Source organism: Seriola dumerili, unplaced genomic scaffold (genome assembly GCF_002260705.1).
Source record: "Seriola dumerili isolate Sdu_G_001 unplaced genomic scaffold, Sdu_1.0 BDQW01000301.1, whole genome shotgun sequence".
Classification (NCBI taxonomy): domain Eukaryota; kingdom Metazoa; phylum Chordata; class Actinopteri; order Carangiformes; family Carangidae; genus Seriola; species Seriola dumerili.
Window position 1 is genome coordinate 1,175,841 of NW_019174556.1, and position 22,645 is coordinate 1,198,485.

The following is a 22,645-nucleotide window of genomic DNA, read 5'->3' on the forward strand; positions in this document are numbered from 1 at the left end:
GACAGGTGGTTGGACTGTATGCCTTCATCCTCGAGCGCTCCCCCTTAGAATAAGAAAAAAATATCCGTTGGCAGCGGGGAAGGGTCGGTTGGCGCGAGCGCGTCCCCGATGGACTTCCAGTGTGTGACCTCCGCGATCACCGGGCGGACAGTGGGAGAGGGGGGCAGCAACCGGAACGCACGAGGAGAGCCCCGCCGATCTACTACCAAATGTTTTCCAGCGAATTGCTCGAGCTGCTGTTCACGGGAGCGGGTCTACCGACAGAGGAATGAGATGCACGAGTAAAAAGTTGACACGATTTTGGTGGGAATTTTCATCCGAGAGGCGGCGGGATCATTTCTGACTATCCTCCGGTCTTGGAAGTTCCCCTGGGGGGGAGGTTTCATTATGGCTTCAGGCGCCGGTAAGGCTGCACAGCCCCCCGGGCCGGGCTCCACCGTTAACGGGACTGCGGCAGAGTTCCCGAACATCGAGCAGGAGCTGTACGACTACCAGATGCACAGCAAGATGTGCAAGAAGATCGCTCAGCTTACCAAGGTAAGACCTGCCGGTGACACCGAGAGGCGCGCCGCCGGACGCGCTGTCACTGAATCAGTCAGGCTGATTGGACGATCTGATGGCTGCCTCACTATCTGCCATATCGCACTGTAACATAATTACACACTGAAAAAGGCGACCTGTAATTATCCTGTGATGACTGTATTTTACAGGTAGTACACCAACAGATGTCACAGCAAGAATGTTAATGCTTATAGAAACAGGCTATAAAATGGATCTATAGCAGATAAAGAAGAAATAACCTAAGAGAAGTATAGAGTAGGAATACGATATAGACAGCCCATACGGGCTTTAACAACATTAGAGATGGGCAGTATGTTACAAATCATCATTATCTCTTGGGATAAGGATTGGAAAACTTGGAGCTGGGTTTATTCACCTTCGTGACTGACAGTAATCAGACATCAGACATCAGCTATCACTACAAGCTTTAGGTGTAGGCTGCAGATATTCAGCAAATTGACAGCCAAACCTATTGGGGATGCAATTAACAATGATGTAATAATCAGTTGATTTGTGCATTATCTTCGCCATGCATCAATCACAGTCAAAAATGAAAAGAATTGCACATTTCATAGCAGAGATTGCACAAATGCCAAAGCCTCAAATTCTTATTCTTTGTTTGACCAACAGACAAAAAAAATTCATCCAAAGGTATCAATTAACAGTGATATGACAAAGATTAAAGCAGCAAAATCCCACAATGAAGAAGCTGCATCCAGCAAATGGTTGAATAGTTATTTGTAATTATAATGAATGCATTAATTGAGTAATCAATGACTTTGATCATGATTATAATTATATCTTTATTAGTTCCAACATATCCTGCTGTGTGTCTTCGTCCATGTGCATGCACACTTACCAGTGTGCAGGCAGGGATGCTCGGCAGCTGCAGCAGCAGTAGCTGTATCTGCTCTGCTTTTACATACTGTAAGAATTGCTATATGGGGACTCTCCCTCTCTGTGCCTCACAATAATGCTTACAGAGGCAGGGCATGACCCGTCGCTTGTTGAGCTATGACAATTACTGATGACTGTGCACGTTCCTTCTTCCCTTATGACTTCACCTCTGTGTAGCGCAGATGTGTGTGTGTGTGTGTGTGTGTGTGTGTGTGTGTGTGTGTGTGTGTGTGTGTGTGTGTGTGTGTGTGTGTGTGTGTGTGTGCGTGCGTGCGTGCGTGCGTGTGCGCGCGTGTGTGTGTGTGTGTGTGTGTGTGTGTGTGTGTGTCCAGGAACACGTGTGCAATGCAATACATGGTGCAGTATTATTTGTGTGTCTTGTTCAAACGGCTTCCTCTCATACATAGACACACAGGCACAGACAAACAAAGATGACACAGATGAGGGGTCAGCACTTGTGTCTGTGTTTGTTAGGGAAATTTGCCAGCCTAGTCCCTCTACCTCTCATGCCCCTTCGGCTCCCTCTATCCTAATATTCCTCCAAAGCCTGGACTTGTTTCTCTCTCTTGAAACTTTATGCAAGCCCTGCCAACCCGCTTTAGCTCTTCTAAGACCACAGTAAATAAACCCGAAACCCGTAGCTCTGGTGAAGTATGAGAATCATCAAATCCGATAGGTGGTGTAAGCGTTATTGCTGGGCTTTGGGATGCTGGGCATGTGACACATGGTTTATTTGAGTGTTTTGGGACGGGGTGTGGAGTGGAGAGGAAGCGAGAAATGGGTCAGCTGTAGTAACCTTATATATTTAATAACCCCTACCAACTCTCATGTGTGCATGGAGGCTGACACACACGCACGCACTCTCTCACACACACACACACACACACACACACACACACACACACACACACACACACAGTATTGCACTTGTACTTAACACACATCCTCACGTCTGTCTGTCCTGCACTCTTCCACTCCCCCATCCATACTTATGCTTGACTTACACAGCTCCCTTCCCCCTTCCTCTTCACCCCCCCACCCCCCGCTACCAGTGAGATTGGTCTGCTCTGGTTGAATGGGTGCTGCTAAAGATAAACCAGTAGCACATCGGAGTGTGTTTACATGGCGGAACAAGCCAATGGGAAGAAAGCGAGAGCTGACCATGTCAGGCCAGCTGTTGTGAATGTTCACATAAGCTTGTGCGCGAACAGACACAAACACCCCCACATGAATACAGAAGAGCAGTCTTTTTTGAATGACTCACAGAGATCAACAGCAGCATGTTAAAGTGTGTGTTTGTGTGTGTTGTATATACACCCATTCTTTTGATTGGCAGCTCTAATTCTGTCTATGTGATTTCCTGTACTTATCTAGCTTACACTGTCACAATGTTCCCTGCTTTGTAATCCACCACACCCGGTACCCTCTTTGATATATGTGGAGGTGTATGTGTGTGTGTGTGTGTGTGTGTGTGGGAGGGAAGGAGGGAGGGAGGGAGGGAGGGCTGGTGTAAGAGAAAGTGTGTGTGCATGCTTGCTTGTCTCTTTGCCTAACCTCTCCTCTGTGCACCAACCATTCAGTGTACATCTTACTCCTGTTTCAACAGCGTTGTCTCAGCTCTCCTTTACACTGTAGACAGAATATTAATTTCATGCTTTGCTGACTATGAAGTTATTGTCAATAAGCACGGGCACTGGCTTGTGAGGATACATGAATAACATTATCGACTGCTCGGATCAATATGAGGATCTTGAGGCAGGATTTACAGTAGCAAGAAGCTCTCGCCACTCTCTGACCAAGCTGCCATGCCAAGAGTCTTAAGAATTTACACCCAAAAAGCTGAATCAAAGTGAGGCACTACATTTAATCCTAACCTTATCACACTGAAATCTGGAATTTCACTAAAGTTTCATGAATCTCAACATGGATTTTAGGCTGTAGGCTGTTTAATGTCTTACATTTTTTCTTTCTTTCTTACTTTGTGGCAACAGCCTTGGGAAGGACCTTTCATCTTTCAAAATGTTCCAATGCAGAAAACCAGGTCCATTAAGAAAGGGATTTCAACCCCATCTATCAACTTTGGGACGAATTGGAACATGAACGAAACCAGGCCTTACATCAGACCTAACATCAGTGCCTTACGTCGCTAATGCTCTGAATGAAAAGTGTCCCAGAGGAGTGGAAGTGTTATAGCAGCAATATTAATGCCCATGGTTTTGGAATAAGATGTTACAGCAATCATATATGCATGTAATGTTTAGGTATGCATACAATTTTAACCATGTAGTGTATCTTGTGAGCCCTCAGGGGGTCTCTGCCTCCAGGTTTGAGGACTATGGGTGTAGATCTAAACAAGTTTTCCTGCTATATTTCCCTTCTTTTCTCCTTGTTCTCACTTTCAAACTGGCCAAAGAGGACAGCCAAGTACAGAACAGCGCGCACTCACACACGCACACAAACACACACACACAGAGGCTGCCCTCGATTCAGAGTCACCTTCATTCCTCTGAGTCATGAGTCATAGTTTGGGAGCCAAAGTTCATGCACTATGACGTGATTGAATAGTCAGCGTGACATACAGTACAAGTGTTTGACTGACAGGAAAGAGAGAGGTGGGTTTGTTACCAGGATTCGGGAAGATGTCACATCCATCATCGATATTAGGTGTTGGATTATAGGAAATACATCGTAGATTGATGGTGACTGATAATATTGAGGCCATTCAAGTGTGTGTGTGTGTGTGTGAGAGAGGTTATGACATATAAACACACACTCACACAGACACACACTCTCTCTGAGGGAATGTCCGGCAGTGCAGTGCCAGCTGTGTGCTGCAGACAGAGAGGCGTCTGGGTAAAATATGAGCCCATGTGTCCCCTGCTTACACCCATGCTCGTGCACACACAAACACACACACCTCTGCCAGTGGGTAAGTGAGACGTCAGGGTCAGTAGGAGTGGATGATGACACTGTAGACATGGCGTAGAGGGTAAAGTGAATAGTGGGGTGAAACAGACCATATTTCACGTTAGTCACAGTCTAAATGGGGAAGAGGGACAGAGACTCCACACATGTTGGCAGGCAGGAGAAACACAGCATAAAGCCGCACTATATACTGGCTCTGATGCACTAGATACACACACTTTGACAGTGTTGTTGTTTAACATTTGTAGCTGTGTTTGGAGATGATTGTGTTTCCACGTCAGTCAGTTTCAGTTCAACATTTGTTTCATAAAGCTGCCAGCTCAAAATATTGGCTCCACAATGTCTGTGTTTGTGGACTAGTATTGGTGTCAGTTTTCCTTCTGTTTGTGATATATCTCAGATGCATCAGTGAATCATCTGAATCCAAGAGGTTGTTAACTGTAACCAGGTCAGCTTTTTTTTCTTAAGAAGGACCTGAAGATAAGCTATTACCATACAATATCATACTGATTTTAATCCTGTCAGTCACATAAAAGGATAAGAAAAGTTAAACAGTGAATAAAATACAAATAGAGTCCATGAGAAAGAACTGTTTTATACTGAATATGTGCTTACAAATCAAATGAGGAGGTTTACATTATAGGCCAATTGTAATCTTTTCTTATCAAAGGGCGAACAATCTGTCAGTCTATTAGTCCGCTTAAACTCAAGAAAAATCAGCTGTTTTGGCTTTAATTTATTACTTTACAGACAGAAAAAAATAGCAAAGACACAGATTGGCTTTATAAAAAAACGCATCAGTTATGCCCAGCTAAGGCACAGCAGGCTGAACCAAGAACACAACACTTAATGATGAACAAGAGTAATTAATGAACATCAGAACACCATGATCCTCAGTTTCTGGGGCACATAGACTCCAGGAAGTACATCATTATGAGATACTGCCTTAATTCAGTGTCAGTCAAGGGCAGTGGTGGTGATCAGTGAGATGCCAAACACATTTTTACAAAATTCACATCTTTAGGGCATGAATGTGAACAATTGTCCTGCTGTCTGTTGTTGACGCTCTCTAGGTGATTTACTCTCTGAACATGAAGAATGAGGAGCAGGAGGCGGCTCTGCAGGCCTTGAGCCAAGCCCATCACGAGGAGCTGCACCGCATCTTGATGGATACGTGTCATGAAGGGGAGGGGTCGGTGCTGAGGACACGCCTCCTTGAACTGCAGGAGTCTCTGGATGAGCAGCAGAGAGTTGGAGCCCAGGTGAGTGCATGTGTGTGTGTGTGTGTGTGTGTGGAGGGGGGGGTGTGCATTCTTACCCTCCTGATCATGAGATGAGCTGACCTCATTCAAGGGCATGTTGTATTGCTGTAATTTAATGTGTAAACTCCCAGCGGGAGCAGCAAATCAAACCCGGCCCTAATGTGACCTACAACAGTCAACCTAGTTTAGACTTTATCCAGTCCTCATGTACTTCATGCCTTATTTACATGCTGTGCACCACAATAAAACATCAACATGAATCATAAATACCCACATGACTTTCTTATGAACTCTTTGGGAAAAAAGATGCATCTTAACAACTAAAGAGATAAAAAATGTACACAGACCTTAAACTTTTATTTTGAAATGTTTGGCCTTGCTCATCTGTCTGCCATGTTTGTCATCAGAGAAATGTTTTCCTCTTTGGGTTGTCATTTTTTTGCTGCAGATTCAGAGCAGGTAGATAAATGTGCATTGAGTTCATTATAAAAAAACCACTGTAAACACCTACTAACAAATACATGAGTAGCCCTTTAACAACTGAAGTCTTTGGGCTCTGTTTTGTGCAGACAAGTATGGCCAAATTGCTTTTGTATTTTTGGTGAGCAAACACAGTGGAAAATGGGCTAGACAAGATGAATACATTAAGAGTAGAAGGAATACATTAGAGTTAGAGTGGACTATTGTCACTGATGCAGTTCCAGTCAACATATAAGCACAATGACACCCTCAGAGGTGTCCAGATATCCAAAGTAACAGACTTGTTAAATGTCGGAGGTTGTGACTTATGAATTATTTTCTAATAATTTTCAAGAAATTTCCTGTTAAGAACTTTATTGTAATTTGATACTGATTATAGGGAGACAGTGTTTAATTAATTAATTACAGTTCATTGCTAATTAAATTTTGGTCAGTGGTCAGTGTTGAGCAGGTCAGAAGCAAAAATGTGAACTTTGTCAGCAAGTATACAATTCAACATACATGGAGAATGAAGCTCACAACTATGACTGAGTAATGAATAAATACCTGATTGGGTTTAAATTGACCTTAGCTTTCATATTTTCCGTATAATAACCCAAAAACATAGTTATTTCAAGGAAACTCCATAGGAAGAGGTTATAGACCGGCAAAATAAAATGTTACAAAAATATCATATTTCCAGGACACCTCACTTAATATTTAAATTTACTCATGAATCTTGTTAATTTAGTGATAAGCTGAATAAAGGTTTAGCATCTTTACAGATGAATTTTTGGTTTCGAAAGTGCAGTACTGGTAATGATGTTTTGCCTCTTACGGAGTATTGTTTGAATGTCACAACATTGCAGCTAATTGGCCTTTATGGCCACAGTTTGGCCTTTTTTCAAATCTTCTATAGACACACTGTCCACACTTTTCACTCCAGTGGTCTGTGCAGCTGCTAAACCTGAGTGCAACATTTTAAAGATGCAATGGTACAGGGTAATTGCAATATGAATGTGCCCCCATGAAATATCCATGAACTATGGGATTATCATGCCAGCATAGACCAAAGATTGTTTTTGGGAGAAATAACATAATTTATTTGAATCAATGCCTTGAGTAACTTAACCAGTAACAGGGATGTATACTCATTAACCACTCAGTTCATATGCAAGTGCAGGGTGGAACATGTCATCCTCTGTGCCTCCAGGTGCAGGCAGACTTCGAGTGCTTCCGCATCCAGGCAGAGGAGAGGGAGCGTGAAACCGAGGTGGAGCTGAGAAAAAGGTTTGAGGAGAGGCTCCAGGCAGCAGAGGAAGAGCTCCAGGAGGCCAGGGTCCAGATCAGCGCTGCCCAGGAGGAGAGCCTGAGATTGAGCAAAGAACTGGAGAAGGCAGAGGAGCAGATCCAGGAGCTGGATGCCAAATGTGAGGAGCTGCAGAAAGCTGTTGATGAGGATAAGAAAAGGAAAGAGGAGAGACAAAGAGAAGATGAGGACAAAAAGAAAGAAGAGGAGGAGAGACAAACGGAAGAGTGTCAGGACTTGGAAAGAGTAAAAGCACTCTTAGAGGAGGTGAAGGCACTGAAGGAGGTGAGGGATCGAGCAGAGGAGAAGAACAGGCAAACGGTGAAAGAGGAACGGGAGCGATGGGAGCAAAAGATAAATGATCTAAACGAGGAGAAGGAGGACATGAGGAAGAAGATGGAGGCAGAATGGAGGGAGGAGCGGCAGAGGTGGGAGGAGAGGGAAGAGGAGGAGAAGAAAGGAATGCACAGCGCTCTGAGAGAAAGGGTGAAGAGGGCTGAAGCAGAGGTGGAAAGTCACCTGGAGAGGCTGGCTGAGAGCAAGAGGAACACGGTGAAACTGCAAGAGCGAATACAGGTATACACACACTCACCTATAATGTTTTCACTTATACTAAAACTAGGATCCAGTGCTGGGAAAGGCGACGTGGAGGGAAATTGAAATGTTGCCGCTTCCTGTCTCTGATGCACCCAGCTAAGGATTGTGTTGATGGGAAAGGAGGGAGCGAGGTGGAGGCAGAGAAAGAGAGAGAGGAGAGAGGGGGGATCTTGCTTGTCTAACCACAGGCTGCCCTCTCTGAGTGCTATTCCCACTGCCAACTATCTGCTAATGAGTAGTTTGAGCAGGATAGATTCGCTGCACCACCACCATTACCACCTCACGCATGAGCATTAAGAAGCCCTACGAGAGCTGGCACAGAGCTGACATAAGCCCTCACAGCAGACCATTAAAGGCTCACAGCTGGGCGAGATAGCTTCCTGACTCACCACATTTCATCCCCCATTTTTTTGTTCTATTGCGCTCCCCATCCCTGACTTGTGTTCTTTCTCTCCTTCCACCTTATCTGTGTCAAATTTGCTGTCGGCTTCTCTCTCTCCCTCATCTGTCTTTTTCTTTTTTCTTTTCTATTTCCCTTGTGGTTCTTTGCCAACCCACAATACTTCCTCTGCGTCGCCCTCCTTACCTGCCCTTGCACCAAACTCCCTCCCGGCCCTCGTGCCTCCCTCCAGGACCTGGAGGAGGAGCTGGAGCTGGATCGGAGGCGTGTGTCTGAGGCCGAGGGCGTGGCTAAACGGGCGGAGGAGGAGCTGGCGGTCGCCAAGGAGAGGCTTCTGCTGCAGGAAGACGAGCTGCAGAGCAGAGCAGGTAGTCGTCTGGTCTGCCTCTCACAGTCTGTGTCTGCCTGTCCACCTGTCGTCTCACCTGTCTGCTGGAGAAAGCTCACGTCGTTGAGATTCAGCTGAGCTCAGTGCATTTCCATTATTCATGCTGACTCAGCGTTAATCAAGTTTTTGCCTTGCGCCGATATAATATATACAGAAAATGCAACAAACACACATTATTCATCCTCCACAATGGCAAACAGTTTCATCAAAGTGTCATCATACCCAGTCAGCAAAAACAGCCTGAATTTTTTTTTATTGCATGAGAAGGATTTTTGTTTTTTTGCCCTTCCTCAGTCGGTATTGGTCTGCAGTATTTCCCTTCTCCCTCTCTTCTGTTATGCATAATCAATCAATACTTGCTCATGCATGTCTGTGTGTGCGTATGTGTTTACTCGGGCGTTTGTTGGTGTTTATTTGATGTGTGCCTTGTGTGTTCTATGTGTGTCAGAGGAGCTGCTGAACCGCGGAGGCTGTGAGGTGTGTGTGTGCACTGAGGTGGAGGAACTGAGGAGCCAGGTGAGCCGTCTGCAGAGCAGGAACAGAGAGCTGGAACTACAGAGTAGTGGCAGAAATAGTGACCATGCCCGGCAGATACGCCAGGTAACACACACGCAGACACACACAAACTGAATAAAAAGTGCAGTTACATGTGCATACGTATTAAATATTACACTCACATTCAGTATTAAATACTACACACTAATGTAATCAAACAAGACTGTTTATTACTAGATTTATAGTTTATTTTCCAACAGTCTGTCACTAAAAACTGAACATAATGAACTTGTAAATGTACAACTTAAGGCTGTGCTGTTATATTGAACAGTTGTACCTAATAAAGTGGCCACTGGTTGTATGTCCTGTGTTTATAGCACGCTGAGGCCCTGTCCAGTTTGCGTTCGGAGATGGTGAGAGCCCAGACAGAGGAGCTGCGTCGCATCCAAAAGCATGCAGATGATGATAGGGACAAACTGCAAAAGGAGATAGACAAAGAAAGAGAAAACCTACAGAGGGAGAGGGAGCAAGAAAAGGATCAGTTGGAGAAGGATAGAAACAGACTGCGCAGGGAGAGAGAGGAGGAGAAGGAAGGGTTGCACAAAGAAGTGGAAGAGATCAAAGAGCGCCTGCGAAGAGAAAAGGAGGAAGAGGTGGATCGACAGCGCAAAGAACTGGAAGTCGAGAGGGTTCGCGTTCGTTCCCAGTTGGACAAGAACATTGAGCAGGTCGAGGCGGAGAGAGCCAACGTGCAGCAGAAGCTGGAGGAGGAGAAGAAGAGGTTGGTGGAGAAGGCCGAGGAGGACAGGAAGCGGTTGAAGGAGCAGGTTCGGAAGGCAATAGAGGAGGTGATGAGGAGACACGCAGCCGAACTACACAGCGTCCAAGAAGCTTTGAGCTCAGAGAAGAAAACCAACCAAGAGGTCAGCATCTGTCAGGGGGGCGGGGTTTCATTTAACTGGTAACCACCTCTACAAATAGTAACTTTGAGGCACAGATCAGAAAAGCACATCTACCAGGCGTACATCTATAGCACTCATTGTGTTCATACGCACACAAGAATCCAGATTAGAAATCAGGTCATGTACAGCAATAACCTGACTACTCTTAAACCTGCATTTCTATCTCTTTGTAGGTCCTGTATGTTTAACAACTATGATCCTAAACCAAGACTGTGATATATTATGTAATATGTTAGTATTAATGATTTGACACCTCAACCTGAAGAGAATTTTGCTCCTTTTTTCTTTCTTTGGACTCTCTTTGAATTGACAGTGTAGCGAGAGCACAGGCTCCGTAGCAAAAGAGGACAGTTTTGCCGTAGTGTGCACTTGTATCAGAATTTTAAAAATAGCCTGCTGTTCAGCTGTGGCAGCCAGCTCATACAGGCTTAATTATTTTAGTTTCACTTTCAGTCAGACTTTGGATGTAATTATTTTGGAGACAGAGATGAACCGCCATGAGTCCTGTCACACAGCTGCGGCAGTAACACTTTCCCTGCTCTGAATTTGTGTGATGCACATATACAATATGCTTGACACCTTGTTTAGCATACACAAAAATCAGGATTGTCCAGCAGATTTTTCTTAATTTATGAACCTGATAAAAGAAACTGTTATTCTTGAATTTGAAGAAATCAGGCTAGGGCAGAAGGGAAACAGTAACCAGGTTACTGTGCCTCCTCTAAACATTTTCAGCTTGTGACCCCATAAAAACAAAGCAATGTCTATATGTGTCACTTGTCAGCAGCTGCATATGTTTAAGGGTTATGACCATGCCAACCAAAGAGTTGTTTAATTTAAGTTTTAGAGGCCTAAACAGAGGAAAATTATAGTGAGACGAAAAGAAATGTATTAAAAAAACATGGAGCATAAATGTTTTTGTCTGATCTACTGTTCTGTTACTCATCTTGTGACCCCTTGGAGGGGATTGCTCACCCCCAGGCTGGGAACCACTGGTCTAAAAGAGCAAGATTAATGAAAATCTTTTTCTCTCGGTATACATCTAGAAATATAAAGAGATTTTATCACATAATTGCCTGCCCTTTTAGCCCTCTTATAATGTGCACTTCATCATGACTAATTATTCATTAGGCTTAGTAATAAGGAAATGATAGTATGATGGCGTTAAAGTGATAAAAAGAAGATAAATTGTTAATGTAATAATGATTTTGATGAGGAATATTCTTGGAAGGTTTGTGCACGTTTGGAAGAAGAGAGGAGAACCGGTGAGGAGCTACGCAGTGGGCTGGAGAAGGAAAGAGAGGAGCTGAGAACAAAACTCAAAGATGCTACTAATGAGGTCAGAGGTCAAAATATGCTTTTATTAGCTAAAATAATATCAGATGAAGCTATTATCAGTCATAACACTTGTAATATGTGAAGTGTTTCTGCGTTCTCAGATCTGTCGGCTGGAATCAGCCATCCAACAGCAAGAGAAGAAAGACAAGGTGACGCCCGAAGCTGCACCCTCATGTGGACCGCACAGCTCTCGTCTGGAGGAAGAGCTTCATCAGACCCGGAGTCGACTGGCTCGGATTCAGGAGGACGCAGATAAGCAGTGGGACAGGCAGCAGAGAGAGATAGCCTCCCTGAGAGCTGACAAACACCGGCTGGAGGAGAAAGTCCTGGAACAGAGCCGACTGAGCACGGAGAGGAGCCTTCTAGAGCAGAGCCAGCGGCACACCGAGGACCGGATCAGGTAGCGGAATAAACACGGACCTGCCAGAACCGCTTAGGCTTACATTACAAAGCCTTGACTCTGCTTGTGATCTCCCCCAGCCCTCCTCCTAGATGATCACTAGAGAAGATCAAAGTTGAGAAGCGAATCGTTCAAATTGCGGCTCACAGCAACCTACAGCATGTTTTCCTCGCTTCAATTCGATTCAGTTTAATTTTAATGAGCTTTATTGTAATGTGTGGTGTGATGTGTGTTGTCCAGAGCAAGACAAGAAATTAACTGCAGCAATAAGATTAAAACCACATCAATTTACCAGTAAAAATTAAATCCATATCACAACTCAAGTAATCATTTGCCTTAATGGCAAAGAGGATTTAGTCTGTGCTGCCTCATATAGTGATATATACATATACACATACACATATCTTTTTTATGGTACAGTGACTATACACACCAAAAACAGCCGATTACTTTTTGTGTTTTAAATTACTTTTTGATTAATTTTTGAATGGTCAACAATAATGCATTTTTCAAACAATACTTACTTTCCAGTTCTGGGGTGTTTTCCATACAAAGGCACATATTTATGAAAACTGTTAGAAGTCCAGCGAAGGATATACAGGTTTCTTCTCCAGAAATACAGTCAGAGACCTATTAATCATTTAATATGACAAAGCAAACCAGGTTTATCACTTATGTGGAAATCAAGTTATTAAGAAAAGAGGGAAATAATCAGGTTAGTACCGTGCACAGGTTGTCTACTAGACGTAAAACTTAATAAAAAATAATCCTCTTAAAATGCGGTGGAAGCAAAAGAAAACAAAACACCATAAAAATGACTACACTTCTCAAGTACAGCCAAACAGTACTGTGTGGCAAGAAGAAATAAATAGCAATTCTGCATGTAGGTTAACTCTTCCTCCCGTCTCGTTCTGATTCATGCCTTCAGGGCAGAGTGTGAGGATCGTCTCAGAGCAGAGTTCAGGATAGAGATGAATGCTGCAGTTGCAGAGAGTGAACAGAGATGGCAGAACCGGGAGCAGGAGCTGGAGACCCAGATGTCTGAGCTGCAGAGTCAACTGACCGAGGTAAATCTCCTTTTATAAACTGAATTATAAAAAGCTATCAATTAGCCTTGGTCTCAGCACTTACAGCCTTGTTGGTCTTCTCTTTAGGAATGTAATTATATCTTGATAATCAGACTGATTTGCCATTTTGATTTCACTTTATTAAAATAGCTGAAAAAATACGTGTATAGCGCCAAAGTAAGGTCAAAACCTTCCAATATTATAGAGAGAAACCCAGGCTGTCATTGGAGAGGAAAAACTTCCTTTCAACAGGAAGAAACCTCCAACAGAACGGGACTGAGGATAGGTGGCCTTGTGCCACGACCGCTCGTGCCAGTTAGCTCACGAGCTAGTGCAGAAAACCAGCATGACTGTCATAATCTAAGACTGGCATCGAGATCCACCCCAAGTTTTTAAGCTTAATGGACTGAACTTCCGTTAGATGAAGCTGCTTTCATTGGTTAGTAGCCGACTACAGCTAATGGTTGTGTTAATCATCGATTGATCGGAAGATTGTTTTCTTTTCTTAGAAATACCCATTAGAGGCCAAGGTGATCTTCTCATAACCTTTGGTTTTGTCCAATCAACACTCCAGTACAAAGACATTTCGTTTACCATCAGATATGACAGAGTAAAACCACAAACCCTCACATTTATGAAGCTTGAACAAGCAAATATTTGGCATTTTTCCCGAGAATGATTAAAACAATTAACGGACTATCAAAAATTGTTGCCAAATAGTTGTCAAAACAACACGTTGAGGATCAGATATGGTTCTCTGTATTAGGCTGCCTTGTGACTGTGCCACATTCATTTGGGTTATAAGGTTATGTCTGACTTGTCAAAACTGATGGTAAAACCGATATTACACATCAATATCAGTTTACTAGTCATGATACTTATTAGTACTATACTATACTATAATATACATATATAATATATATATATGTCATGGCTTTTTAACAGAAAGAAATCAGTGTCTTCTGTGTCCCCCAACGTTATGGAAATGCAACATTAAATCGCTGGAGTGCTCTTTTAATTAGTTCCATAAGCCTGTTTTGAGTCCACAAATGAAGTCTTTGTTTTATTTATTTATTTTAGGAAATGTGTTGAAACCAGCTGTTGGCGTGGTTAAATTCTAAAACAAAAGTGACATCTCACACTTAATTCAATGCCTGCAGCAAATTCATCATCTTGGAATTACTCTGACGTCACACAGAGCCTTCAAATCCTTCGCTCACGATTTTTCGCTAATGCAGGTGGAGAAAAAGAAGGCGGGCCAGGGAGATGATTGCCACGGCAACCCCGAAATTGACAGGCTGAGGAAGGAGGTCCAAGACACCAAGGAGATAAACAAAAAGCTGAGGGAGCTGCTGCAGGTACACAAGATTGCACACACATTTTCAAAAATCATGTGTACTCCCCTTCCTAGGTTTTCTCTGTGATTAATAATTTAGCAGCTTTGATGATAGTGCTGGAGAGCTCAGAGAGGAGAGGCAACATAATGTTATTCTGTGAGTGTGTGTGCATTTATCTATAAAACATACACACAGTATATGTGTGTGTCTTGTAGAAATCTTAGTGGAAAGACAGGCTTTTTGTGAGCCGAAAGAATGCAGCTTTTGTAAATGTGTGTTAATGTGTTGGAGGAGCCCCAAACCCAGTCTTTAGCTGATGAGAGGCACAGTCACGCCATGGCTCTGCAGACGTTAGAGAGACAGGCGAAAGAAGATCTGCTGTCTGAGAGGAACAGACTACAGACAATGCACCACCTGGAGCTAGGTAACACTCAAACACACACGGGTGTAAGCATGAACACATGCACACAGTAACACACTGTGTATAAACACATGCACAGCTGCATGTACAAATGAGCAACTGCACACACACACACACAGTGATGTACACATGGAGATTTTAAATTCGACAGTGAACTTGCTATTGCCATGGATACACTTCACCATGGCAACAGCAGAAGGGTACCTGTAACAGTGGGCCACATTGATTTTGTTTTCTGTGTGTGTGTGTGTGTGTGTGTGTGTGTGTGTGATCAGATAAGCAGCGTGCAGAGTTGACCCAACAGCACACAGAGTGGAGCAGACAGATGACCCAGAGACACATGCAGCAGATAGAAGACCTACAGGCCCAGCTACAGGCACACACACAGATGATGGCTCTGCAACAGGTGACACACACACACACACACACATTGTGACGACCGCAGTGTTGAATATAAGTCCCACAGGGAGGAGAGTGCACATAGAGACTCACATGTTCCCAAATAAACACACACTTCTCTTTCTCTTCTCTGTTAAGGCCTGTCTCTCACTTAGGTTACCTGTCTCTCACACACAACTGAACATATTCATATATATGTGCACACACAAACAAATCACAGCCACTTGGTAACTGATATCATTATCCACCACATAAATAAAATTCTCCACGCCTCTGGGATTACGCCAACACAGTACGTTTGCATCTGCAGCAACATGAGTCAGTACAAAAACTGACAATGTATATTCACTATATGCTTGCTTGTGTGTGTGTGTGTGTGTGTGTGTGTGTGTGTGTGTGTGTGTGTGTGTGTGTGTGTGTGTGTGTGTGTGTGTGTGTGTGTGTGTGTGTGTGTGTGCGACGCAGGATTTGAAGCAGCAGAACCAGTACCAGGTGTTTGAGCGACAGCTGGATGAGAGTCGCTGTGCCGTGCTGGAGCTGCAGAGAGAGAATGCCGCTCTCAAGAAGCAATTAAAGGAAAAGTAAGGAAAGAAGTGCATAAATATGAGAAAGATTTTAACTTTAATGATATCCTTTAAGACTGCAACTAATGATTACATTATCGATTTAATGTGATGATATTTTTTTCACCATTACAATGTCAGAAAAACAGTGAGGGATGTATTCAGATTGATTGTTTCATCCAATCAGCGGCTCAAAGCTGTACCCTTATATAAGAGAAAGAAAAGCCTAAAATCCTCACATTTCATGCTAGAAATGGCGCATGTTTGGCATTTTTGCTTTAAAAATGGCTGAAATGATTCATTGATTGTAGAATAAATGGTCAGTTGATTTAGTAATCGATTAATTGTCTGCTCATCAGTTCAGCTGTAATATACTTAGACAGGACAAAAGCTAATGACAAACTACCAATTTGTATACATAACCTAAAGTTGTTTGTCATTTTTGGAATTTTTGAAACTATGTCACTCTCATGTTTGTATGAAGCTACAGCCATCAGTCTGTTAGCTTATCTTAGCTTAGCATAAAGACTGGAAACGGGGGAAACAGCTAGCCTGGCTCAGTTCACAGGCCCAGTAGTAATTTGTGAGCTTTAGAGGTGCTGGTGGGTGTATTTTTTAACATCGAACAAAGCCATAGCTTAATGTTTAGCATCCAGTCATGAGAGTGGGATCTTCTCATCAACTATCAGCAAGACAGTAAATTTAGAACTATTATTTTAAGACAACTACGGAAAAGAAGACAGCACACACTTTAAACTATAGCTATGGCTAACTAGCTATATTTGATGTAATTTCAGCATTTTTGTATCGTCCCTGCTTATTATATTTAGGACAGAACAAACTGTTTCTTTTTTATTAAGATATTTTGAAAAGGTTGCGCAGATCTAGGTTAAAGTGGAAAAAGTAGAAAATTAAAGAAGTAAAAAATGCGCATGCGCACATCTTTTGTAGATAATATAATTTAAATGTTTTAGCTTAATTATTTACTGGTCTATATGTAAATTAGACCCATTACAGTAGACATACATGGAATTGACCTAGTAATGAGCTGGATAAATTAGCAGAGGTATTTCTGTCAGTAATGACTCAGCCATTTACAGACCACACAGCCCTTACTGTTTCCTATTTATAGTAATAATTTTTATAGGCCATACGGGCCACTACCATTATTTCCATTCTTCTCCTTTACATCCTTTTGTTTCTGTATCTACCATCCCTTCCCAGATCAATACAGAAGAATCCTGAAACTGAAGAGAAAGAAGAGGAAAGTGCAGAACTGAGGAAGAAGAGAGACGCCCAACTCGAAGAAGAAGCACAACGTCTGAAGGAGGAAGTGGAGAAACTGAGGGTGGAGATGGAGAAACTAGAGGAGTCACAGAAACACTGGGAGGAGAAGAAAGAGGAGGACGTAAAAGAAGAGGAGGAGGACGAGGAGAAGAAGAAGGAGCGGGAGGAGGAGAAGATGAGAGAGGAGGTGGAGGAGATCAGGAGGGAGCACAAGAAGGAGATGCAGAGTTTGGTATCTGAATACAGCAGTGCCCAGACGCACCTGCAGGCGCGAATAGTGGCCTTGGAGAACGAGTGAGTAGAGAGCAGACGCATCGGAAATGTAGCACATGCAGAGTTTAAACTGAATCTACACGGGTTGAGACGTGTTACAACTCTGAGTGAACACAAGTGCAGGTATGTGAGAAAGTGTGTGTGTTTGTGTATATGATTTAACTGCAGGCTGCGTGAGCGGGAGGAACGGTGCAGGAGGAGGGAGCCTCGCTGTGATGACCTGCAGTTGGGGAGACTCCAGGAGAGACTGACTGAGAGAGACCAGCTCATTAAACGATTAGTGGTGAGAACACACTACACTACACACTCTGCAGACTCCCACAGGACTGCTCTTCTGATCACTCCAGAAGACGCTCATTTAACTGATACATCTGGTGATATTCAGTATTTTTTTCTTATTGTCAACAAATCCAGTGAAAAGACCAAAACTAATAATGAATTGATTCGACTGACAGGTGTTGCCTGTGTATTCAAAGCCTGATGTAGCTTAATCCTCTGTGCCACAGAGCTTCAAAACTATTGAAAACACATCAGTGAGTCACACAGATGCATGTGTTACTATATTATGGCGAACATGGGCACTGTAGTTCATTTCAAGAACTTACATGTTGCGTGTCTCAGTTTTCATGATTTGGTTTCCAGATCTACTTTGTCTCTGGTAACACTCCTTTATAATGTTTGAAGAAATAAATATTCTGCTCTATGTTCGTTTGCTGAATGACTCAGAACAGGCCCTCTCGAGCCGAACAAGTCATGATATCTGAGCTTGATAAAACATTCTCCACTCAGGGTCCACTTACTGGCTCGCTGTGCAGCTTTCGACCATATCAAGACCATTCATTTGCTCAGTTGTAGAACTGAATGTATCAGTTGATTAATCAGTTAGTTGATCTACAGAAACGTCATCAGCAACTATTTTGATAATCAATCAATCGCTTCAGTCATTTTTCAAGCAAATTGTGAATAAATGCCAAACATTCTCTGGCCCCAGATTCTGACACGAGAAACTTTTCGTTGTTTTCTTTCATTGTGAACTGAATGTCTTTGGGTTTTTGACTTGAACAGAACAAGACAATTGTTGTCGTGTTTTCTGTCTATATTTCAACGGTTGCAATCCAGTAAAGACAACATGCCAAAAAAATAATCTTTCAAAAAAAATTGGCGCTAGTTGAAAACTGTGTCCAGAAATAGTGAATGAATAAATCTTAGGTTGAGATTGAATTTCAACAGCAGTAAGCTAACATGGGGCAAGGTTGTAGTAATTCTTGGAGTCAGTTAACAGTGCAGTAACCAAGAGTTCAAACTAAAGAGTCAAACTGGCTGTGAAGGCAAATTTATAAAATATCATTCCTTTAACCACTCAAACCCAATCACATTAAAACTGTGTCTTCAATAATCGTCTGCAGTCATGCATGCGTAGGCGAAAATTGCATTTTTTAAAGTGTCCTCTGCCAGAGTGCTGTGTCTACCATCTGTGTGGCGTGAGGCAGCTTAGCAAACAAGTACACCCTCCAGATACAACTCTAATACAACAACAACAACAACACCAACTGTGAATAAGGCCAATGAAAGTCCTTCCTCGTCCTCCTTCCCTCTAGGAAGAGAGGCATCAGCTGCAGCTCCACCCTCCCGTTGCCGGGGACAGCAGCACCCTCAGGCTCCGTGACAGCAAGTCCCGCCCCGGGAGCGTCACGCCAACCATGAGGGTGAGTTTGTCTGTTCAGCTCATGCACATTATGTATTCATCAAAACGAGCCTCCTTCCAGCCAGAAGGGCTCACTGGGCTGAAGCCAACTTCTGTCTCTGTAGCACGAGGCAGTAAAATGTTCCAGTTCACCCACTGGACAGATCACCAGTGTGTCGTAATGCTGTGTGCCCTCTGTGTCCATCACACTGCTTTTAACTACATTACATTTGGCTAACACAGATACAGACTTTGCAGATCATCCATATTTACAAAGTCAATATCTTTTTTTAACTTCCAAAACAAAACTCAACTTTTTATCTAATTCAGACAGCACATTGAACAAATCTGCTTTTCTTCTTCCAGATTGACGTATTGTCCAGTTTCAACAGTACGATCTCAGCTGGGAATATAGATAAATAACTGATATCTGATCTATATACATATTATATCTATAATTCTGAGCATCATATACATTTTTGTCGATGTTATTTTGTCATTGTACATAGTATTGGTTTAGTAACAAAATTTCGTTGTGTGCGTTCTGATTTATGTCATAATTAAAATAAAACAGACCAAACTCCATTTTGAGAACTGTAACACCAACATAAAATCACCTGTGTGTCACTGTGTGCTCCTGACAGAGGAAGCGTGTGGAGTCTCCTCCCCGTGTCACCAGCATCCCCAGCGCCGGTACTTATGACAGGAGCATCTTCCTCCCCCACTCCTCCTCATCGTCTTCCTCCTCCTCTTCCGTCCATCAGCACTCCTCCTCAACCCTCCCCCACCAGTCCACCTCCCACCCTCAGACCTCCGCCCACTACTCCACCTCCTCTCTTCCACACAAGCACACTTCCCTCTCCCTCAGCCAGCATTCCTCCCCCTCCCTCTCTCGCTCCACCAGATCCCGGACCTCCTGCATCCCTCCAACCCCAGCACCCACCGCCCCGCTCCCCGTCTGCCCGTCACCGCAGACTGGTATCCGATATGTGTCCCCCTCCTGCCAGGAGCCCCATGCACACCTGCAGGCCCAATCAATCAGGTATGGACATTTTAATGTCTTGGTAGTAATGTTACACATCTAAAAAGAAGGAAAAGCTGCACAGTCATAACTCTGATGGATTTATTTCAACTTACTAAGACTGAGATTTCAGCAGACTGCCTTCTACAGAATAAGATACCACAGTTATGATTGTATTTTCTTGTCTATATATGTTTATGTGTATTTTGTGTTAGATTTGTAGTTTTTGCCTTTGCCTTTTTTTCCATAGTAACTGAATAGATGTTTAGAATTCATTTCACTTTTTTAATTTGATCTTTAACAGGGTTTCTGTAAGAGTTCATCAAATTAAATTTAAGGCTTTTTAAGATATTTTAATAGAACATAACATGCCATTTAATACCTGTTTCATGTGAGTATGTAATGATATGATATAAAACCAGTAGGGACAATATGGCCTAGAATTTATAAAATCATATTTTTTCAGTACTTCCCTGCATTATATAACATTAATCCCCAAAGATATAACTAATTAAATTAATGTGACCCATCTCAGATAAGCTGCATAAAATGGACGGATGGATTAACCAATTTAGAATAATTCATTCTTTTAAGTAATTATATGTTTTTGCTAAAACCAACACGATGAACCACTGTAGCAGCGGTAGTGACAATGTTTGCTGCAGGTCTGATGGTGCTGACTGAAACTTCACACAACATGATTTAACAGCCTCCTGCAGCACAATCCCCTGTCGCACCAATCTCCCTCGTAGTTTATAGATGTAAAATGTCTCCTGACATCCCGCAATCAGCTGCAAGAAAAGTTACAACCGGTGTTACCGTCTGCAGCAGCAAAGAAAAATATATTGGAGACCTTTGTAAATTAAGTTTAGGACTCCATTTCTCATTCACTTCTAATGAAGCCCTTATGACACACATATCCAACTATAACTAGCTAACTAGTTTTTTCCAAGTATGATTAACAGATGTTCTGAACAGATGTTATTCTTCTTTTACAGATTTAATGTGAATATATTTTAATTGTCTCCACTAGGAGTTATTATCTGTGTCCCCCACTTTTATATTCTCTTTGATATGTTTGTGCTGATTTCCTTGTCATAGCTATCAATACATATTTTAGCCAGTTGTTGGTTTGTATTTGCTTAGACTTGAGAATAGAGTTATGAGTGTGCAGCTTTCCCATTTTCATTTGTGTTTAATGCTTGCACCTCACTCGGTGTGTTTCTCCTTTTTTTTTTTTTTTTTCAAAATAAGTAAAATGTTCTGAAACTTAATATTCAAGTGTATGTGTGTGTCTCTTGTGTTTTGTAGGGGCCCGTATCTGGAGCCGAGGGGGACAGAGGGGCTGAGGCAGGAGTGGTTCACCAAATACTTCTCCTTCTGAGCACAAACACAGACATGAACACACACACAGCAGCTGCAAGTACATCTCCTCGTATACAGTTCATTGCTTCTTATACACATCCGTTTGCTTCCACACATACACACACACACACACAAAATAATTATAACAGACAGACACACACACACCCAAACAGACATAACAACATTAACAAACATATGGGCTCATCACCAGCAAGGCCATCTCAAATGTCACCTCAAAGCTCAACCAAAAAGTGCTTCTCAAACACATGCCTGACCTCTTCTCAGAACATAGGCCTGCCGGATCTTGTTTGTATAGTTGGGAATGTCTCCATATGTGTTTTTTTTAAAGCAGTCTTCCTTTTTTTAATGCAACTTTTGCTCTAATCTCATCACATGGTTATTCCAGGCAAATGTACATTTCCTAAAATCTACAACCAAGTGTGTCTTTGAGTATGGAAGCATTCGACATATTCAATCAAGATCCTTGTCAAGACGGACACACACGACTCACCATACCAAAATGAAGCTTGTTTCAATGCAAAAATGTATAATAATCTTAATGAACAAATTGAATAAAATATTTTGTTTTTGTATGTGCCTCTTCTTTGTATGTGGGTGTAACTAAGAGCAGAAAGAAACACAACCCTAAGGATCACAAGCAAATTATATAATTGAAATGAATGTGGTAAAAAGTGTACGTGGCCCCTGAGCTCAAAATGTTACCTACAGTATATTAGAGGTGGGTCACATGCATAAAAATTACAATATTCTTGTTTGAAAGTCAGAGCTCAGTTAATAGACTACAAAGACAGGCAAAACTTTCTAAAAGAAACACAAAACCACCATCACCCTTTCAGCCACCACTTAAAAAATAATTATATATATATATATATGAATTATATATATGAATTATATTAATTTTATATAATGAAATTGATGTGAACTGTCTTGGATAAGCTTCATAAAATAAACAGAGGGATTAACCAGTTAAAAAAGATTTATTCCTTGAAGTTTTAAGTTTTTTTTCTAAAATTGAGTTACTGTTTATGGCAGGCAAGTTAAATCCCCAATACCCAAAATTGAATTCTATGTCTTTTGAGATTGTTTCCTGCAGATATACTTAGATGGAAATGTCTGTTTTTGGCTGATTCATCAAATTAAACACCAACCATTATACACCAACACAATAAGATAGTATTTGCTGATATAGTTGCCATCATCTAGTCTATTAAATG

General features: G+C 42.3%; 1 protein-coding gene across 1 annotated transcript; it reads left to right on the forward strand.

Annotated features, from left to right (window-relative positions):
- The first annotated feature begins 387 nt into the window (after positions 1-387).
- LOC111231486 (trichohyalin-like) lies at positions 388-21,429 on the forward strand. Its single transcript, XM_022758593.1, is given in 18 exon segments — positions 388-537; positions 5,457-5,645; positions 7,318-7,989; positions 8,643-8,778; positions 9,247-9,398; positions 9,671-10,216; positions 11,487-11,594; positions 11,695-11,993; positions 12,922-13,060; positions 14,299-14,418; positions 14,689-14,821; positions 15,094-15,224; positions 15,683-15,798; positions 17,005-17,361; positions 17,473-17,623; positions 18,939-19,046; positions 19,669-20,066; positions 21,357-21,429. Coding segments are annotated over 18 exon segments (3,978 nt in total).
- Positions 21,430-22,645: the final 1,216 nt, after the last annotated feature.